This window comes from Mobula birostris, chromosome 25 (assembly GCF_030028105.1).
Source record: "Mobula birostris isolate sMobBir1 chromosome 25, sMobBir1.hap1, whole genome shotgun sequence".
Taxonomy (NCBI): domain Eukaryota; kingdom Metazoa; phylum Chordata; class Chondrichthyes; order Myliobatiformes; family Myliobatidae; genus Mobula; species Mobula birostris.
Genome location: NC_092394.1, coordinates 478,570 through 500,279, shown reverse-complemented (window position 1 = coordinate 500,279; position 21,710 = coordinate 478,570). Strand labels below are relative to the sequence as shown.

General features: G+C 44.3%; 1 protein-coding gene across 6 annotated transcripts in view; it reads left to right on the top strand.

Moving 5' to 3' along the window:
* pigl (phosphatidylinositol glycan anchor biosynthesis, class L) overlaps positions 1–21,710 on the top strand; it is a 168,209-nt gene that overhangs the window by 119,556 nt on the left and 26,943 nt on the right. For 2 of the 6 annotated variants that reach the window (XM_072242913.1, XM_072242915.1), the window contains 2 exons: positions 16,640–16,787; positions 18,331–19,868. In XM_072242913.1, the coding sequence (XP_072099014.1) occupies positions 16,640–16,787; positions 18,331–18,346 (164 nt within the window). In that variant the 3' untranslated portion in view covers positions 18,347–19,868. Of the gene's footprint in view, positions 1–16,639; positions 19,869–21,710 lie in introns of those variants that run through there. The other 4 variants (XR_011883116.1, XR_011883115.1, XM_072242914.1 and 1 more) reach the window with 4 other exon arrangements.

Sequence of the window (21,710 nt, the reverse complement as noted above, 5' to 3'; positions counted from 1 at the left end):
TCTCAGCCACACATTCATCTGCCTGATCCTACTATTCTTGCCCTCGCTAGCACGGGCAAGAGTTATATCCAAGAGTTCTGAAAGAGGTAGCTGAAGAGATTGTGGAGGCACTAGTAATGATCTTTCAAGAATCAGTAGATTCTGACATGGTTCCGGAGGACTGGAAAATAGCAAGTGTCACTCCACACTTCAAGAGGGAGGCAGAGAAAGGAAATTGTAGGCCAGTTAGTCTAACTTCAGTGGCTGGGAAGATTTTGGAGTCGATTGATAAGGATGAGGTTTTGGGGTACGTGGAGGCACATGGTAAAATAGGCTGAAGCCAGAATGGTTTCCTCAAGGGAAAATTTTGCCTGACAAATCTGTTGGAATTCTCTGAAGAACTAGCAAGCAGGATTGACAAAGGTGAATTGGTTGATGTGTACTTGGATTTTCAAAAGGCCTTTGACAAAGTAGCACATATGAGGCTGCTGGTATTACAGGAAGATGCTGTATAGAGCATTGGCTAATTGGGCAGGAGGCAAAGACTGGGAATAAAGGAAGCCTTTTCTGATTGGCTGCTGGTGACTAACTAGTGGCGATCTGCAGGGTCATTGTTGGGACTGCTCTTTTATGTTGTATGTCAATGATTTGGAGAATGGAATTGATGACTTTGTGGCCAAATATGAGGATGATACAAAGATAGGTGGAAGAGCAGGTAGTGTTGAGGAAGCAGGGAGGCCATGGAAGGACAGACAGATTAATAGAATGGGCAAAGAAGTGACAGATAGAATACAGTGTTAGGAACTGTATGGTCATGCACTTTGGTAGAAGAAGTAAAACTGTAGACTATTTTCGAAATAGGAAAAATTAAAAAATCTGAGGTGCAAAGGGTCCCAGTGGTAAGGAAGACAAGTGCAATGTCAGCATTCATTTCGAGAGGATTGGAATATAGAAACCAAGGATGTAAAGCTAAGGCTTCATAAAGTACTGGTGAGGCCTCACTGGAGTATTGTGAGCAGCTTTAGGCCCCTTATCTAAGGAAGGACGTGCTGACATTGGAGAGGGTTCAGAGAAGTTTCAGGAAAATGATTCTCGATTGAAAGGCTTATCATCTGAGGAGCATTTGATGGCTCTTGTCCTGTACTTGCTGGAATTTAGAAGAATGCGGTGTGGCCGGTGGGGGGGGGATCTCATTGAAACCCATCAAATATTGAAAGGTCTAGATAAGAGTGGATGGAGAGAAGATGTTTTCTATAGTTGAGGAGTCTCGGACCAAAGTGTACAACCTCAGAATAGAGGGACGTCCATTTAGAACAGAGATTAGGAGAAATTTCTTTAGCCAGTGGGTAATGAATCTGTGGAATTCATTTCCACAGGTGACTGTGGAGCCCAAGTGATTGAGTGTATTGAAGGCAAAGGTTGCTAGATTCTTGATAAGTTAGGGCGTGAAAGGTTAAGAGGAGAAGGTAGGAGAATGAGGTTGAGAAGGAAATGGATCAGCCATGCTCAAATGTGGAGAAAACTCAATGGGCCAAATGGCCTAATTCTGACATGGTCTTGACAGTGGGAGGTTCCCTGTTGAGTTAAGGCCCTTCATTGATCCAACCATGGATATTGTGTTCCAGCTGTCTACGCAATAAGGTCAGTATGCAAGTCAGGGCAACATTATATAGAGAGCGAGCTGCTGGCCTTGCGGCAGGCTCGCCCTCTCCTCGCAGCTGATGAACCCAAAGGAACAGCAGGGACCGATACAGTCTGGTGCCAGTGGTATCGCAGGAGGTACCAGTCGTATTGAACTCAATGTAGGACTACCTTAGCAACTCCAGCTGCAGATTTTTCCTCAGGATGGATCTCCCAAAACCTTCCCTATGAGTGGGTATAGCTGCAAAGTAGCGGAGGTTTGTGATCATAGTTTTCCTTATGCTAAATGAGCTGCCAACCACGGCTGATGAGCCTCATCTGCCCGAAGCAACTGGTTTTAAGGCGCCAGTAACCCACCTTTGCCCCTTCTCCTGTTAGTAGAAATGGTTCCACAGGGTTTAGTAGCTAAGCCACTTGTGAAGACCAGGAGTTGGACTTGGTTGTCAGAGGCTATTTGAGACACACACCATTGAAAACATTTAACAGGGGGTGTTTATCCTCACTAACCTCCCCTCCCCTCACCAGCTATGACAACATTAAGGAACATCTTTTATATTCTGTAATACAAAGCAGTCTTGTTATGAAAAGCAACTTTAGGATTGCTCTCCAAATACTCCAATCTTTCCAAAATTGTTAATTTCAAATTCCTAATTTAAGTGTTTACCAATGAGCAATTTCCCCAAATGCATATTTTCCTCTCAGATGTGGGCATCTCATATCTGGAAGAGAGATGTAAGATTTCTGTCTCCTTCACCATGGCCAATGTGGAATTCGGGTCTGTCTCTAAAATCAATTCCATGGAAAACAAATACAGAAACACAAACCGAAAACACAGTCGACAAACAAAAATCCGTGCTTGTACTGTTTTTCTTTCAGAACCTTTGCAAGTAACTGCAAACTTAGCATGTACAGTTAATTCTCACTGTGGAAAGCTTTCACACATTTTCCAAAGAACCAAGTAAGAGCAAATAAAACTGCCGGGTGGGGCCCTTGACTCATTAACACATTGCTGCAACCTCTTAAAGGCACAATCTCTTAAAAGACAAAAGTGAATTCCCTCCAGAGTAGGAAAATATTTCCATTGATCACCTTTTGGTCTGAAACATCCTCCCAATATTGATTGAGCAAACCTACAACAGAAGCTGGGGAGATGGCGTTATGGAGTTTAAGGTTGGGAGGTTGGGTGAGGGGATGGAGAAGTGAGGGCTGTAGGAGTTTGGTTTGGGGAAGGGGGTTGTAGTTCATTAAGGTTGTTATAGCTGGGGTGGTAGTGGGGATAAGCTCCCACCCCCTATTAAATGCTCCCAATGGCATGCGCCTCAAATAGCTTCTGACAACCAAGTCCAGCTCCTGACCTTCACATGTGGCTTAGCTACTAAGCCCGGTGGAATCGTTCCTACAGACAGGAAAAGGGGCAAAGGATGGTTACTAGTGCCTTAAAACCAGTCGCATTAGGCAGATGGGGCTCGTCAGCCATGGGGCAGCTCATCTAGGAGAAGGAAACCTCTGTTCTCAAACCTCCGCTGCCTTGCGGCTATACCCACTCATGGGGAAGGCTTTGGGAGTAAACCCCAAGGGAAAAATCGGGAGCTGGAATCCCTAAGGCAGTCCTACAGTGAGTTCAATACTGACTGGCAACTGCTGCCATGCTGCTGGTGTCAAACTGTATCGGTCTCTGCCGTTCCTTTGGGTTCATCAGATGCATGGAGAGGGGGAGCTTGCTACACCGGCAACAGCTTACTCTCCACATCGTACTGCCCTGGCTTGTGTATCTAGACAGCTAGGATGCAATATCTTTGGTCAACTCCTACTGACAGAGGCCTGAGAGGGGGTTTTGACCTAACGGGGGATGTGTGTGTTGCTTGGATTTCCAGCATCTGCAGATTTTCTCTTATTTGTGACAAAACAGCCTTTGTATTGCTTCTCTTACACAGACACACACACTCTCTCAAGTGAACTCACATGTGACCACACTTCACATAATTAAAACATACAAGCCACTCACAATTTAAACCATTTCAGAAAATCTCTTCTTCCTTAGGATTAAAAAGCTTGAGCATACAGACATTAAGAAAGAGGATATGCTGGAGCTTTTGGAAAGCATCAAGTTGGATAAGTCACTGGGACTGGACGAGATATATATCCATATAACAATTACAGTACAGAAACAGGCCATCTCGGCCCTTCTAGTCCGTGCCGAATGCTTACTCTTACCTAGTCCCATCTACCTGAACTCAGCCCATAACCCTCCATTCCTTTCCTGTCCATATACTTATCCAATTTTTTTTTAAATGACAAAATCAAACCTGCCTCTACCACTTCTACTGGAAGCTTGTTCCACACAGGCTACTGTGGGAGGTGAGGGAGGAGATTGCTGAGCCTCTGGCAATGATCTTTGCATCATCAATGGGGATGGGAAAGGTTCCGGAGGATTGGAGGGTTGTAGATGTTGTTCCCTTATTCAAGAAAGGGAGTAGAAATAGCCCAGGAAATTATAGACCAGTGAGTCTTAGTTCAGTAGTTGGTAAGTTGATGGAGAAGATCTTGAGAAGCAGGATTTATGAACATTTGGAGAGGCATAATATGATTAGGAATAGTCAGCACGGCTTTGTTAAAGGCAGGTCTTGCCTTACAAGCCTGATTGAATTTTTTGAGGATATGACTAAACACATTGATGAAGGAAGAGCAGTAGATGGATTTCAGCAAGGCATTTGAGAAGGTACCCCATGCAAGTCTTATTGAGAAAGTAAGGAGGCATGGGATCCAAGGGGACCTTGCTTTGTGGATCCAGAATTGGCTTGCCCACAGAAGGCAAAGAGTGGTTGTAGACGGGTCATATTCTGTATGAAAGTTGGTAACCAGTGGTGTGCCTCAGGGATCTGTTCTGGGACCCCTACTCTTAGTGATTTTTATAAATGACCTGGATGAGGTATTGGAGGGATGGATTAGCAAGTTTCTTGATGACGCAAAAGCTGGGGGTGTTGTGGACAGTGTGGAGGGCTGTCAGAGGTTACAGTGGGACATTGATAGGATGCAAAACTGGGCTGAGAAGTGGCAGATGGAGTTCAAGCCAGATAAGTGTGAGGTGGTTCATTTTGGTAGGTCAAATATGATGGCAGAATATAGTATTAGTGGCAAGACTCTTAGCAGTGTGAAGGATCAGTGGGACCTTTGTGGTCCGAGTCCATTGGACACTCAAAGCTGCTGCACATGTTGACTGTGTGGTTAAGAAGGCATACGGTGCATTGGCCTTCATCAGTCGTGGGATTGAGTTTAGGAGCTAAGAGGTAACGTTGCAGCTATATAGGATCCTGGTCAGACCCCACTTGGAGTACTGCGCTCAGTTCTGTTCGCCTCACTACAGGAAAGATGTGGAAACTATAGAAAGGGTACAGAGGAGATTTACAAGGATGTTGCCTGGATTGGGGAGCATGCCCTATGAGAATAGTTTGAGTGTACTTGGCCTTTTCTCCTTGGAGCAACGGAGGATGAGAGGTGACCTGATAGTGGTGTATAAGATGAAGAGGGGCATTGATCGTGTAGATAAGCAGAGGCTTTTTTCCAGGGCATAGTTTTAAGGTGCTTGGAAATAGGTACCGAGGGGATGTCAGAAGTAAGTTTTTTTTACACAGAGAGTGGTGGGTGCATGGAATACACTGCCGGCAGCGGCGTTGAAAGCGGTACACTAAGGTCTTTTAAGAGCCTCTTAGATAGGTGGAAGTTATTTATCATGCACAAGTAAACAACATTCCACAAGTTTAAAGCATGACATCCTAACATTAACCAAAATTCTGACATATTCAAACCTTTCTGTAACTCCAATCTGTGGTAACTACACAGTTTCAGGCATAATGACCCACATTACCACAGCTAAAACAGCAGATTTGAGTGCTGTACGTGGATGGTTGTCCCAACAATAGTTTCCTGATTGGGTGAAGGTGCACCCCAACGCTGTGTTACTTCTCTTCTACAATCTCTCTGCTGTCTTCTATCCAGACCTGCATTTCCCCACGCGATACCCCGTGCATTTCTTTTAGTAGCGTCTGAAGTATTCCTAAAGTTAAAATCTTAACGCCTGCACTTCTTTCTCCCATGTTCTAATCACTTTCCTAAGTACCAATGCCGCCATGTGTGTAGGGTGACTGGGACCAAACAGTTCATACAGTCTTCTGCTCTCCTCAGTACTGGCCGGTACCAAGGTTATCAGCCAGTTATTACTCTGTCACTGAGTCTATCCAAAGTAGGACCATAAACACTTGAGAAAACCGGCTGCAACCTCATCACAAATGCAGAGTGCTGCTCTCCCTTCTACTGTCTGCACTTACACAAAGCCTCCACCGGTTAGTTCCTGCTGTTCCTAATATAGCCTCCTGCAAATCACCCAGTGTCACCTGGCCTCTGGCAGGGCTGAGTGGAACACTTAAGTTAGACACAGAAGGGTTAACTTCCATTCCTCTGCTTCATCCAAACTGTGAATTATCTGTGCTACTGAATGTACTGGAAAAGTTCTCGATCATCTCCCAGCCACACTTTGGTATTTTCACAGCTATAGCACTCAATTAGGCCATGTCAAAAAGGGGTAGAGTACTGTGTCACAACCAGTCTCTGGCTCTGGTGTCTTCTTAACTCTTTTCGTTACCAAGGGTGCCATTGGAGCAGTGGGTGCTGAAGGTTCAACCCCTTCTTGGAAAAATCCATGGGGAGGAGGGCCACTTCCCTAATCATCCTCACTATTATAGTGTTCGACCTCATATGCTAAATTACCCCAATCTATATCACCATCATCATCAGTCCTCGCACCAAATGACGCATCACTCCTGTCTGAGCTGAGAGTTGACTTTGCAGCTTTTCGATCTGTTTTAAACACTGCCTTTCTTCTCAGCTACCAATCTCTGCATGACATTGATAGTAGTCCATAAATCCTGACGCTGACTTTTCCATTTCTCTACTTCTGTACTCACCTTTTTATATTCCTCTTCCCGTTTCTCCATTTCTCTCATTATACATTTACACTGAGCGTGATACTGACTTGTGTCAAATTCACCTGACCCTACTCCCTCTCTCTCTCCAACTCTTTTTTCTCTCTCTCTTACTCTTCCCTACACTTCCTTAATTCCTCTACCAGTTTCCCTTTTCTCCCTTCACTTCAATTAGATCTTCTCACATATATCCCATTATAACAGGTTTTTAAAAATTATCTTGTAATTTATTTGATTTCTTTTCACTAACTGTGTTCCACAATGCATCCCCCAGGGTCTCTGACCCTCCACTCTCAACCTTTTCTATACACTCCTCAAAATTAGGCCATTTTCTTAATAACTATAAAAGTAATCTTTCCAATCCTCTGAATCCCTTGGGTTCTTCTGGTCCCTTCCTTTTCCATTTTAATATCCTAATCTAGTAGGTGGTTCAACTTGAAAATAGAGCCTCAGACCTCTATTCTTCTTTTCTGAGCACACCCCGGGACACTAAAACATATGGACCATTCATCAATGGAACTAGGTTAGGAAACTCGTTACACAACTCTTAATTAATGGAAGCTCGCACTTTATTTTCTCTGCGCAAACAACAATGTAACTATGTTGACTTCAGGCCAACAAGTTAAAACGTGAATTTTACTGTCCCATTTGCACCAATACTCACTGAGACCGCTTTTCTGATTTATAACACTGAAATGGGGAATCTCCCGTTGGCCAGACGATCAACTTTTTTTCTCTCAGCTGCTGGCATGGGGTTCTTCCTTGTGATGGTGAATCTTTAAAGCTATCTCTATTTTACATTTAAAGCCCCTGCTTCTATATTCATTCCTTACCAGTTCAAATGTTGCATGTCAGTGTTATTGGCTATGGGTCATATGATTGACCTCCAGCACTTCCCAATGGAGGTAACTGAAGGGCTCAAACTTCATGCCTCAGGTGACTTCTTTTGTTCTGTTTGATTCTGGTTCAAACCCGTCAAACCAGATCTCTCAGACACTGGGCCAAGATAATGAGATTACTTCTGCAAACCTGCAAATGTACACAATACATAGTTTATCTGAGAATGATCGAAGGTTTAGCAGGTCAATAGCAAAAACTACTTGTGTCCGCGTTCATTTGCTTTGACTAGATTATCCCAGAGCAAGAATCAGTTCTCAAACAGTTCACAAGATGAAGGTTAAAGAATAGCTTCACAAAATGGCAACCTCCATTCCTTCAACCACATAGTAAGAAGAAAGATAATTGGCTTGTCTACTACCACTGTCCTTGAGCCATTTGAGTTCGATGGTTTCCTCCATGGCCAACAACAGAATGCAATTGAAAAAGCAATAAGGATAGAAAAGATAAGATATGAAGGTAAGCTAGCGAATAATATAAAAGAGGACACCAGATGTTTTTTTTCAGATATATAAGAGTAAAGAGTAAAAGGAAGGCAAGAGTGATATTGGACTGCAATAAAATGACGCTGGAGATGGAATTATGGGGGGACAACATAACGGCAAAAGAACTCAGTAAGTATTTTGCGCCCACAACAGGAATTCTGCAGATGCTGGAAATTCAAGCAACACACATCAAAGTTGCTGGTGAACGCAGCAGGCCAGGCAACATCTGTAGGAAGAGGTGCAGTCGACGTTTCAGGCCGAGACCCTTCGTCAGGACTAACTGAAGGAAGAGTGAGTAAGGGATTTGAAAGTTGGAGGGGGAGGGGGAGATCCAAAATGATAGGAGGAGGGGGAGGGGGAGGGATGGAGCCAACAGCTGGACAGGTGATAGGCAAAAGGGATATGAGAGGATCATGGGACAGGAGGTCCGGGAAGAAAGACAAGGAAAGGGGGGGGTCCCAGAGGATGGGCGAGGGGTATATTCAGAGGGACAGAGGGAGAAAAAGGAGAGTGAGAGAAAGAATGTGTGTATAAAAATAAGTAACAGATGGGGTACAAGGGGGAGGTGGGGCATTAGCGGAAGTTAGAGCAGTCGATGTTCATGCCATCAGGTTGGAGGCGACCCAGAGGGAATATAAGATGTTGTTCCTCCAACCTGAGTGTGGCTTCGTCTTTACAGTAGAGGAGGCCGTGGATAGACATGTCAGAATGGGAATGGGGCGTGGAATTAAAATGTGTGGCCACTGGGAGATCCTGCTTTCTCTGGCGGACAGAGCGTAGGTGTTCAGCAAAGCGGTCTCCCAGTCTGCGTCGGGTCTCGCCAATATATAAAAGGCCACATCGGGAGCACCGGACGCAGTATATCACCCCTGTCGACTCACAGGTGAAGTGTTGCCTCACCTGGAAGGACTGTTTGGGGCCCTGAATGGTGGTAAGGGAGGAAGTGTAAGGGCATGTGTAGCACTTGTTCCGCTTACACGGCTAAGTGCCAGGAGGGAGATCAGTGGGGAGGGATTGGGGGGACGAATGGACAAGGGAGTCGCGTAGGGAGCGATCCCTGCTACCCCACCAGCCTCCGGGTCCAATATATTATTCTCCGTAACTTCCGCCACCTCCAACGGGATCCCACCACTAAGCACATCTTTCCCTCCCCCCCTCTCTCTGCATTCCGTAGGGATCGCTCCCTACGTGACTCCCGTGTCCATTCGTCCCCCCCATCCCTCCCCACTGATCTCCCTCCTGGCACTTATCCGTGTAAGCGGAACAAGTGCTACACATGCCCTTACACTTCCTCCCTTACCACCATTCAGGGCCCCAGACAGTCCTTCCAGGTGAGGCGACACTTCACCTGTGAGTTGGCTGGGGTGATATACTGCGTCCGGTGCTCCCGATGTGGCCTTTTATATATTGGCGAGACCCGACGCAGACTGAGAAACCGCTTTGCTGAACACCTACGCTCTGTCCGCCAGAGAAAGCAGGATCTCCCAGTGGCCACACATTTTAATTCCACATCCCATTCCCATTCTGACATGTCTATCCACGGCCTCCTCTACTGTAAAGATGAAGCCACACTCAGGTTGGAGGAACAACACCTTATATTCCGTCTGGGTAGCCTCCAACCTGATGGCATGGACATCAACTTCTCTAACTTCCGCTAATGCCCCACCTCCCCCTCGTACCCCATCCGTTATTTATTTTTATACACACATTCTTTCTCTCACTCTCCTTTTTCTCCCTCTGTCCCTCTGAATATACCCCTTGCCCATCCTCTGGTTTCCTCCCCCCCACCTTGTTTTTCTCCCCGGACTTCCTATCCCATGATCCTCTCATATCCCCTTTGCCAATCACCTGTCAGCTCTTGGCTCCATCCCTCCCCCTCCTGTCTTCTCCTATCATTTTGGATCTCCCCCTCCCCCTCCAACTTTCAAATCCCTTACTCACTCTTCCTTCAGTTAGTCCTGATGAAGGGTCTCAGCCTGAAACGTCGACTGCACCTCTTCCTAGAGATGCTGCCTGGCCTGCTGCGTTCACCAGCAACTTTTATGCGTGTTGCTAGTATTTTGCGCCCGTCTCCACCAGCAGTATGCCAGAAATTCAAGAGTGTCAAGGGATCAATATTCTTACAGGCAGGTTTACTAGAGCTGTTGGGAGTAGATTAAACTAATATGGTAGGGCTGGGAGCCAGTGTGATAGAGCTGAGGATGAGCCAGCAGGTTTATAAGTAGACAATGGATGTAACATGAATGTAAGGAAGGACAAAGTATTGAGTATAAGAACTGGAATGTTATGATGATGTTGTACAAGGCATTGGTGAGGCCGAATCTGGAGTATTGTGTTCAGTTTTGGTCACCAAATTACAGGAAGGATATAAATAAGGTTGAAAGAGTGCAGAGAAGGTTTACAAGGATGTTGCCGGGACTTGAGAAACTCAGTTACAGAGAAAGGTTGAATAGGTTAGGACTTTATTCCCTGGAGCGTAAAGAATGAGGGGAGATTTGATAGAGGTATATAAAATTATGATGGGTATAGATAGAGTGAATGCAAGCAGGCTTTTTCCACTGAGGCAAGGGGAGAAAAAAACCAGAGGACATGGGTTAAGGGTGAGGGGGGAAAAGTTTAAAGGGAACATTAGGGGGGGCTTCTTCACACAGAGAGTGGTGGGAGTATGGAAGGAGCTGCCAGATGAGGTGGTAAATGCGGGTTCTTTTTTAACATTTAAGAATAAATTGGACAGATACATGGATGGGAGGTGTATGGAGGGATATGGTCCGTGTGCAGGTCAGTGGGACTAGGCAGAAAATGGTTCGGCACAGCCAAGAAGGGCCAAAAGGTCTGTTTCTGTGCTGTAGTTTCTATGGTTTCTACGGACAAGCTAATGATTGGGTACAAATGTAGATAGAGCAAAGAGTTAAATTATACCACTGAGGCAAAATAAAAAGGGCAAAGACTGCAGGACTGATGGTGCTGTATTTAAATGCACATAGCATTCAGAAGAATGTGGATGAACTCATGGTGCAATTAGAGATTGGTTGGTATGACATTGTGGGCATCACTGAGTCATGGCTGAAAGAAGGCCATAGTTGGAAAATTAACATCAAAGGATGTACTTTGTATCGAAAGGACAGGCAGGAAGGCGTAGGCGGTGGTGGGGCTTTGCTGGTAAGAGATGGAATTACATCTTTAGAAAGGTGACGTAAGGTCAGAGAATGTCAAATCTGTGTGGGTTGAGTTAAGAAACTGCAAAGGTTAAAAACCATGATGGGAATCATATATAGGCCTCCAAATAGTAGCCAAGATGTGGGGTTGAGATTGCAAAGGGAGCTGGAAAAGGCATGTAATAAAGGTAATGACACAATTGTATTTGGGGACTTCAATATGCAAGGGGATTGGGAAAGTCGGTTTGGTGCCAGATTGCAAGAGAGGGAATTTGTTGAATGCCTACAAGATGGCTTTTTAGAGCCGGTTATGTTTGAGCCTACCAGGGGAAAGGCCATCTTAGATTGGGTGTTGTGTAACAACCCAGATTTTATTTGTCAGCTTAATATAAAGGAATCTTTAGGAGACAGTGATCATGATATGATTGAATTCATACTGCAATTTGAGAGGGAGAAGCATAAGTCACATGTATCAGTATCGCACTGGAATAAAGGGAATTACAGAGGCATTAGAGAAGAACTTGCCCAGGTGGATTGGAGGAGGATACTGGCAAGGATGACAGCAGAGCACAGGTGGCCAAAGTTTCTGGGATTGTTCATAAGGCGCAGGATAGGTATGTCCCACAGAAGAAGTAGTCCTCAAAATGGCAGGGGTAGGCAACCGTGGCTAACAAGGGAAGTTAAGGAGCATAAAAGCCAAGGAAAGGGCATATAAGGTAGCAAAACTGAGTGGGAAGTTGGATGGTTGAGAAGCTTTTAAAATCCAACAAAAGGCAACTAAAAAAGCTTTCAGAAGGGAAAAGACGAAATATGAGGGCAAAGTGGCCAATAATGTAAAGCAGAATACTAAACGTATTTTCATTTATATAAAGAGTAAAAGGGAGGTGAGAGTTGATAATGGACCACTGGAAAATGATGCTGGCAAGGTAGTAATGGGGGACAAAGAAATGGCAGATGAACTTAATGGGTACTTTGCATCAGTATTCATTGTGGAAGATACTAGCAGTGGGCCAGAGGTCTTGTGAGTGTCAGGGAGCAGGAGTGAGTGCCATTGCTATTACAAAGGAAAAGGTGCTAGGCTCAATGGCCTTAAGGTAAATAAATCACCTGGACCAGGTGGACTACATCCCAGAGTTCTGAGAGAGGTTGCTGAAGAGAAAACGGATGCATTGGTCATGATCTTTCAAGAATCACTTGATTCCGGCATGATCCCGGCAGATTGGAAGATTGTAAGTGTCACTCTACTTTCTAAGAAGGGAGGAAGACAAAAAAAAGGAAATTATAGGCCACTTAGCCTAGCTTTAGAAGTTAAAAAATGTTGGAGTCCATTATTAAGGATGAGGTTTCGGGGTACCTGGAGACTAATAAGTCAAAGCCAGCATGGTTTCTGTAAAGGGAAATCTTGCCTGACAAATCTGTTGGAATTCTTTGAGGAAGTAACAAGCTGCATGGACACCGGAGAGACAGTGGATGTCATTTACTTGGATTTTCAGAAGGTATTTGATAAGGTGCCACATGTGAGACTGCTTAACAAGATAAAATCCTATGGTATTACAGGAAAGATACTGGCGTGGATAGAGGAATGGGTGACAGGCAGGAGGTAGTGAGTGGGAATAAAGGAGGACTTTTCTGGTTGGTTACTAGTGACTAATGATATTCCTCAGGGGTCAGTATTGGAACCACTACTTTTAACATTGTTTGTCAATGATTTGGAGAATGGAATTGATGACTTTGTGGCAACGTTTGCAGCTGATACTAAGATTGATGGAGGGGTAGGTAGTGCTGAAGGAGCATCGTAATTGCAACAGGACTTGGACAAATTGGAAGAATGGGCAAAAGAAGTGGCAGATGGAATACAGTGTTGGGAAATGTATGATAATGCATTTTGGTAAAAGGAACAATAGTGCAGACTTCAAAGTTGCTGGTGAACGCAGCAGGCCAGGCAGCATCTCTAGGAAGAGGTACAGTCGATAATTCGGGCCAAGACCCTTCGTCAGGACTAACTGAAAGAAGAGCTAGTAAGAGATTTGAAAGTGGGAGGGGGAGATCCAAAATGATAGGAGAAGACAGGAGGGGGAGGGATGGAGCCAAGAGCTGGACAGGTGATTGGCAAAAGGAATATGAGAGGATCATGGGACAGGAGGCCCAGGCAGAAGGAAAAGGGGGAGGGGGGGAAACCCAGAGGATGGGCAAGGGGTATAGTCAGAGAGACAGAGGGAGAAAAAGGAAAGAGAGAAAGAATGTGCGTATATAAATAAATAACGGATGGGGTACGAGGGGGAGGTGGGGCATTAGCGGAAGTTTGAGAAGTCAATGTTCATGCCATCAGGTTGGAGGCTACCCAGACGGAATATAAGGTTGTCCCTCTGACCATACACCTTGCCCATCCTCTGGGGTTTCCCCCCCCCCATTTTCCTTCTCCCTGGGCCTCCTGTCCCATGATCCTCTCATATCCCTTTTGCCAATCAACTGTCCAGCTCTTGGCTCCATCCCTCCCCCTCCTGTCTTCTCCTATCATTTTGGATCTCTCCCTCCCACTTTCAAATCTCTTACTAACTCTTCTTTCAGTTAGTCCTGATGAAGGGTGTCGGCCAGAAACGTCGACTGCACCTCTTCCTAGAGATGCTGCCTGGCCTACTGCGTTCAGCAGCAACTTTGATGTGTGTTGCTTGAATTTCCAGCATCTGAAGATTTCCTTGTGTTTGCATTTTTAAATATTGCAGCCTATTATCTAAATGGAGAGAAGGTTCAAACATCAGAGGTGCAGAGAGACTTGGGAGTCCTCGTGCAAGACTCCCAGGTGGTTAATTTATAGGGTGCGTCTGTGGTAAAGAAGGCAAATGCAGTGTTGGCATTTATTTCAAGAGGAATACAGCCTTTGTACACCACGGTTCCTGTACCCTACCATAACTTCCCTGTCTCACTGGAACGTACCTATACAGACTCCACACAAATATTCCCTGAATATTTGGCACATTTCTTCCGTACTTTTCCTTGAGAACATCTGCTTCCAATTTAAGCCTCCAATTTCCTGCCTGATAACCTCATAATTCCCCTTACTCCAATTAAATGCTTTTCTAACTTGTCTGTTCCTGTCTCGCTCCAATACTATTATGATCACTATCTCCAAAATGCTCCCCCACTGAGAGATCTGACACCTGACCAGGTTCATTTCCCAATACCAGATCAAGTACAGCCTCTCCTCTTGAGGGCTTATCTACATGTTGTGTCAAGAAACCTTCCTGAACACACCTAACAAAATCCACCCCATCTAAACCCCTCGCTCTAGGGAGATGCCAATTGATATTTGGGAAATTAAAATCTCCCATCACAACAACTCCGTTATTATAACACCTTTCCAGGATCTGTTTCCCTATCTGCTCCTCGATATCCCTGTTACTATTGGGCGGCCTTTAAAAAACACCCAGTAAAGTTACTGAACCCTTTCTGTTCCTAACCTCCACCCACAGAGACTCCGTAGACAATCCCTCCATGGTGTCCACCTTTTCTGCAGCCGTGACACTATCTCTGATCAACAGTGCCACGCCCCCACCTCTTTTGCCTCCCTCCCTGTCCTTTCTGAAACATCTAAAACCCAGCACTTGAAGTAACCATTCCTGCCCCTGAGCCATCCAAGTCTCCGTAATGGCCACCACATCATAGCTCCAAGTACTGATCCACGCTCTAAGCTCATCCGCTTCGTTCACAATACTCCTTGCATTAAAATAGACACATCTCAAACCTTCGGTCTGAGCACGTCCCTTCTCTATCACCTGCCTATCCTCCCTCTCACACTGTCTACAAGCTTTCTCTATTTGTGAGCCAACCTCCACTTCCCCAGTCTTTTCAGTTTGGTTCCCACCCCCCAACAATTCTAGTTTAAACTCTCCTCAGTAGCCTTAGCAAACCTCCCCGCCAGGATATTGGTCCCCCTGGGATTTAAGTGCAACCCATCCTTTTTGTACAGGTCACACCTGCTCCAAAAGAGGTCCCAATGATCTAGAAATGTGAATCCCTGCCCCCTGCTCCAATCCCTCAGCCACGAATTATCCTCCGCCTCATCCTATTCCTATACTCACTATCGCATGGCACAGGCAGTAATCCCGAGATGACTACCTTTGCGGTCCTGCTTCTCAACTTCCTTCCTAACTCCCTGTAGTCTTTTTTCAGTACCTCTTCCCTTTTCCTACCTATGTCATTGGTACCAATACGTACCATGACCTCTGGCTGTTCTCCCTCCCACTTCAGGATATCTTGGACACGATCTGAAACATCCCGGACCCTGGCACCTGGGAGGCAGACTACCATCCGAGTTTCTTTCCTGCGTCCACAGAATCGCCTGCCTGACCCCCTAACTATGCAGTCCCCTATCACTGCTGCCTTCTTCTTCCCTCCCCTACCCTTCTGAGCCACAGGGCCAGACTCTGTGCCGGAGGCATGGCCACTGTTGCTGCCCCCAGGTAGGCTGTCCCCACCAACAGTACTCAAACAGGAGTACTTATTGTCAAGGGGTACAGCCACAGGGGTACTCTCTAGTACCTGACTGTTCCCCTACCCCCTCCTGACTATGACCGACCTGTCTGTCTCCCTTGGCCCCAGTGTGACCACCTGCCTATAACTCCTTTCTGTCACCTCACTCTCCCTGACCAGGCGAAGGTCATCGAGCTGCATCTCCAGTTCCCCAACTCAGTCCCTCAGGAGCTGCAGCTCGACACACCTGCTGTAGATATGGCCATCCAGAAAGCAGGATGACTCCAGGACCCCCCTGCATCTGACACCGAGCACAAAAAACTGGCCTCACACTCATACTACCTCCTTTCCGCAATTAACACAGTTAAACCTACCTCGCCTCGTCCCGTTACCGCCTAAGCTCGTTGACCCAAAGCCCTACCACTCTGCTGCCTCTCACTCCACTGCCTACTGGATACGGCGGTCTTCTTTTTAAACCTTTCGCACGCTACTGTCTGACGTCTCGCGCCTGCACAGTCTCACCTCTCTATTACCCCGAGTAGTAAAAAACTCTCTTTGCTCCGAAAAATCAGCCGTTGGACCTGCAAGATGGGAGAACACAAGGAGGAGTTTTATTCTGAGGCTAACTTGTGTCTGTGGAGTGGGTGAAAGGACACCTTAGAGGAAACTTTGCTATGTATCTTGCAGTTTTTTTCCAGCGGTCTATGCTTTCCATCATTTCAAACCAGATGAGAGGGTCTGCATGTGCTTGACTGATGAAAAGGTTTGGTTTTCCTGGTTTTTCAGGAAAGGTTACCCTCTACTGTACTGTCCTGCCCAGGGAGCGTATAATGGGTCAGCATAAAGGGAGCTTTACTCTGTATCTGCCAGAAACATTGCCTTGCCCCCGTCTCTCTGAGAAGTTGGTGGTGTGCATGTGTGCTTGATGATCATCATTTTGAATTGTAGCAGGGTAAAGCTGATGTAAAGTGATACCTTCTCTGTGGTTTTCTGTTGCAGAAATAATTTCTGCTTTTTCTTTTACCTTTTGCAGGCAGCGATGTATTGTCACCAGAGTCAGATGTTGTGGTTCCGTCGCTTCTACCTTCAGTTTTCTCGTTACATGGTTATAAACACTTTCCATTTACTTTCACATTGATGACAATGGTGTGGTGGTCCATTCACTTGTCAAACTGTTCAAGGTCAGTTTTCCAAGGAAAAGGCCATTTCCTGACAATCTGGTTACACAACTGGATAAAATACTATTAGCCCTATGTGCTGCCATTATACTTCTACAAAATTCCAACTGAAATCATGACAACAAAGGACTGGTCATCCACATTACACAGTTGTGTCCTCCATTCCATTATTGATCCAGTTGCTTTTTATTGGGCTGAAATATGAAGAGTGCTGCACAGAAGCTAAATAGGATCTCAGGTTTTCACAGATGGCTGTTGTGCTTATAACTTCCAATTCCCACCTACCCCAACCAAATTCCCATTTTCTTATCAAGAACCTATCAGCCTCTGCCTTAAAAATATCCAAAAATTCATCTTGCACCACCTTTGGAGGAAGAGTTGTAAAGGCTCACAAGCCTCTGAGAGGAAAATCTTGTTTCATCTCCGTCTTAACTGGGTGACCCTTTTAATGGTTTGGATGAGAATGTTGTTGGCATGGTCAGTAAATTTACAGATGACACCAATATTTTTGGTGCAGTGAGCAGAGAAGATGATTTCAGCAGGATCTAGATCAACTAGGAGAATAAACCATGGAACGGCAGCTGGAATTTAACTTGGACAAATGCAAATAGACAGTAAATGGCAGGGCTTGGAGAGTGTTGTAAAACGCAGAGACCTTCATGTACATGTACATAGTTCAATAAAAGTGCAACATAGGTGGACAAGGTGGTGAAGAAAGCATTTGTCACTCTGGCCTTCATCAGTCAGGACGCTGAGAACAAGCGTTGGAATGTAACTTTACAATTCCACATAATTTTGGTGAGATCACATTCATTTGCAGTTCTGGTTGCCTATGGGAAGGATATCATTAATTAAGAAAGGTTTCAGGAATGATTCACAAGGATATTAATATGGTGAGAGAGGTTGAGTTATAAGGAGAGACTGGATAGGCAGGTGCTTTTTCCCCTGGAATATATACATTTATTACATCATGAGGTAAGGTGAATGGTCACAGTCTATTTCCCAAGATAGTGGGGTTAAAAAATTGACACACAGATTTAAGGTGAGAGGAGAAAGATTTAAAGGGGATCTGAGGGGTAGGTTTTTCACACGGCAGGTGGTAGGTATATGGAACAAACTGCTAGAGGTAGTAGATGTGGGTGCAAACATAAAGTTTAAAAGACATTTAGACAGGTATATAGATAGGAAAAGTTTAGAGGGATGTGGGCAAATGGGAGCAGCTTGATTGGCTGGGACTTGTTGGGCTGAAAGGCCTGATTTCCTGCTGTCTGTCCCTCCTAATTTTGAACACCTCAATTAGATCTGCTTTTGCTTAAATGGTCCAGCACATCATTCTGGTTATACTATTGATTTGATCACATTCATTGTTTTTAATAACAGTTTGCAACAGTTCGGATTTACGAGCACAAACAAAGTGAAGATTTGTTCTGTGGTGCCTACCTTGTAGTGCTGAATCTATGAGATCCATAATCAGTTTCATTGCACAAATTCTGCAGCTAAATGAAAATTCATTATGGCCTGTAACTGTGTATATCCATTGCCCTAGAATCATGATAATGTGATGAGAAGAAGGTCTGATCTACAAAGTATCCCGCTCTCGTCAACTTCTTGTCCCTTAAGGTTGGTAGAACTTGTAAGAAACAATGAATTGTCAGTCACCTTTCATAATGAGTTGACAGTCATCCTTTATAATGAATGGTTGGTGACCCTTTTAACCAGCTAAATTCAAAAACGGAATCTTTCAATTATAACGATATTGTTAGAACTGAACTAAAGCTTTGACAAACACAAGATTAGAAAAGCCTACAGGATACCCTGTTCCTTGCATTAGTCACTTACATCTTCATCCTCTTAGATTTAACATTGATATTGTTACTTTTTCAACCTTTAATTGGAGCTAAATCGAAATTCAAAAGAATTCTTCAATGCAATATTGCTTTCTGTAACTGACACTAGATGCTCAGTGGCCACTTTATTAGGTATTAGGTACCCGTGTACGCCTTACTAATTCCAGTTCTAATCAGCCAATCAAGTGGCAGCAACTCAATGCATAATAGCATGCAGATATGGACAGGAAGTTCAATTGTTGTTCAGACCAAACATCAGAATTGGGAAGAAATGTCATCTAATTAACTTTGAGTGTGAAATGATTATTGCTGTCAGGCAGGGTGGTTTGACTATCTTAGAAATTACTGATCTCCTGGGATTTTCATGCACAAGTCTCAAGAGTTCACAAGAATGGTGTGGAAAACAAAAAAAAACTTCCAGTGATTGGCTGTTCTGTGGGTGAAAACACCTTTTTAATGAGAGGTCAGAGAAGAATGGCCAGATTGGTTCAAACTGACAGGAGGGTGACAGTAACTCATATCAGCGTGCAGAAGAGCACAACACGTGGAACCTCGAAGTAAATGGGCTACAGCAGCAGAAGATCACAAACATACACTCAGAGGCCACTTTATTAGGACAGGCGGTACCTAATAAAGTGGCCACGGAGTGTATACTGACTGGTTGTATCACAGCCTGGTATGGAAACCCTAATACTGTACCCTTCTATGGAAAAGCCAAGAAAAAGCATATACAGCCCAGTCCATTACAGAAAAAGCCCATCCCAGTCCCATCATTGACCACATCGACAAGGTGCAGTGCCACAGGAAAGTAGTATCCATCATCAGGGACCCCCACCACGAAGCCACGTTCTCTTCTTGCTGCTGCCATCAGGAAGGAGGTACAGGAGCCTCAGGCCCCACATCACCAGGATCAGGAACAGTTATCACCCTCAATCCTCATCCATTAGGCTCTGGAACCTGCATGGATAACTTCATCCACCACAACTCTGAAGTGATTTCACAACTTATGGATTCACTTTCAAGGATTCGACAACTCATGTTCACAATATTATTTACTATTATTATTTACTTTTTTGTATTTTCACAGTTTGTCTTTTGCAGATTGGTTGTCTGTTTGTAGTGCTTGACTGATAGTATTATATTTCTTTGTTCTGCTATGAATCCCTGCTAGAAAATGAATCTCAGGGTAGTATATGGTACATATGGTTCATATAAGTACTTTGATAATAAATTTACTGTGAAGTTTGAACTTTGAATTAACCAGTAATTATTACTGAGTTTCTTGAGTTTCTGATCTACCTCTATACTACTGCTGCAGTGTTTATTTGTTCACCTGGATGATTCTTTTGCACCAATTCTGCTGTACCATGTGTACCTCCTGTCATGGCACTCACTACTGCCACCGCTATTAAACATATACATACCCAGGGTGCCAGACTTATTTGGGTTATATTCCTACCTGGATATTTATCCTTGATATGCTTATCCCTGGATATACTCTAGAATGTTATTCGGGTGCAGGATGTAATCATGAAGTACTTTCCAAAGCCGGGGGTATATTTGAGAACTTGTACAAACATTACATTCCAAGGATTTGTATATGGGAATTCATGTTTGACAAATCTCCTGAAGTTCTTTGAGAACCAAGAAGGTAGATGAGGGTAGGATAGTGGATGTTGTCTGTATGGATTTTAACAAGACCTTTGACAAGATCCTTCATGACAATCTTGTCTGGAAGGTTTGATCATGGGATTCATGGGAGATGGTGAATTGGATTCATAATTAGCTCAGTGATAGGAAGCCAAGGGTTGTTTCTTGGAGACCTGTATCTAACACTATTTCACAGTGGTCAATATTTGGCCTTTGTGGTCTGTAATTTACATAAAACATTTGGATGTGAATGTACAAGGCAGATATAGAAGGTTATGAAAAATTACAGGCATCCGTCTCAGCTAGGGTAAGCAAACAGCTTTCAATCCAGATGAGATATTGCATTTCAGGAGATCAAATGAGGTTAGGATTTAGACAGTGAATGATAGGACCTTGGGCAGTGTTATGGAACAGAGGGACAGAGGATTGCAAGTTCATAGTTTGCTGAGTGTGTTACAGGTAGACAAGGTGGAGAAGAAGGTATTTAGCACACCAACCTTCATCAGTCTGGGCATTAAGTATAGGTTAAGTATAAGTTATGTTGCAGTTATATAAGACATTGGTGAGGCTACATTTGGAGTATTCTGCACAGTTTTGATTACACTATTATTAAACTAGAAAGTGCACAGACAAGATTTAGCAGGATGTTGCCTGGACTTGGGATCCTGAATCACAAGAAAAAGTATTAATCCCTGTATTGTAGGAGATTAAGGTGTGATCTGATAGAGGTATATAAGGTCATGTGTGGTGTTGACAGGGTAAAACTAGATAATCTTTTTCACGGGGAGGGGGTATATTCTTGCATTGCACTGTTATTTTAGATGTGAGTATATTATTGTTGTGGACATACAAAATATGTTTCCAGGATGTATTCCTTAGATGATGTTTCTGTTCATGAGCTTAGTGGGTATTCTGGGTGCATTCCTGGGGTGCAGTATATCATCCAGGTTTGTATGCCTAGATCTGGGATATATTCCCCAGATCTGGAGTATATTCCTTAGGTGTATTCCCAGAGTAGTATTACTCAGTCTATTCCCCTAGAGCGTAGGATATATTCCTGTACACTATTCACTGGATAGTTGGACTGCGACTAATCGCTGAACAGGAGTACGAAAAGAGAGCTACCTTTTCAATCAGGTCTGCACTCAAGATTAAAAAGGCAGAACTCTGCAACAGTTTTTTGGGAGTTGGAAGGACCAGTTGCTGAGCAGGATTCATTAGAAAGAGCAAATAAAAAAACGTCAATGCAAGTGGAGCGGTCATTGTTGTGAGTGAACCAGTGTTTAGTGCTTTGGCTCATCAGGCTTGGGTGAGATAATTATCTGGTAAGTTTCTCCTTTGCTTCTTAATTCTAAAATTCGTTGTCTGTTAGGGCATAGTGGTGTCGTGAAAATGGTTCCGGAGCAGTGTTTTGTTCCGTGTGAGATGT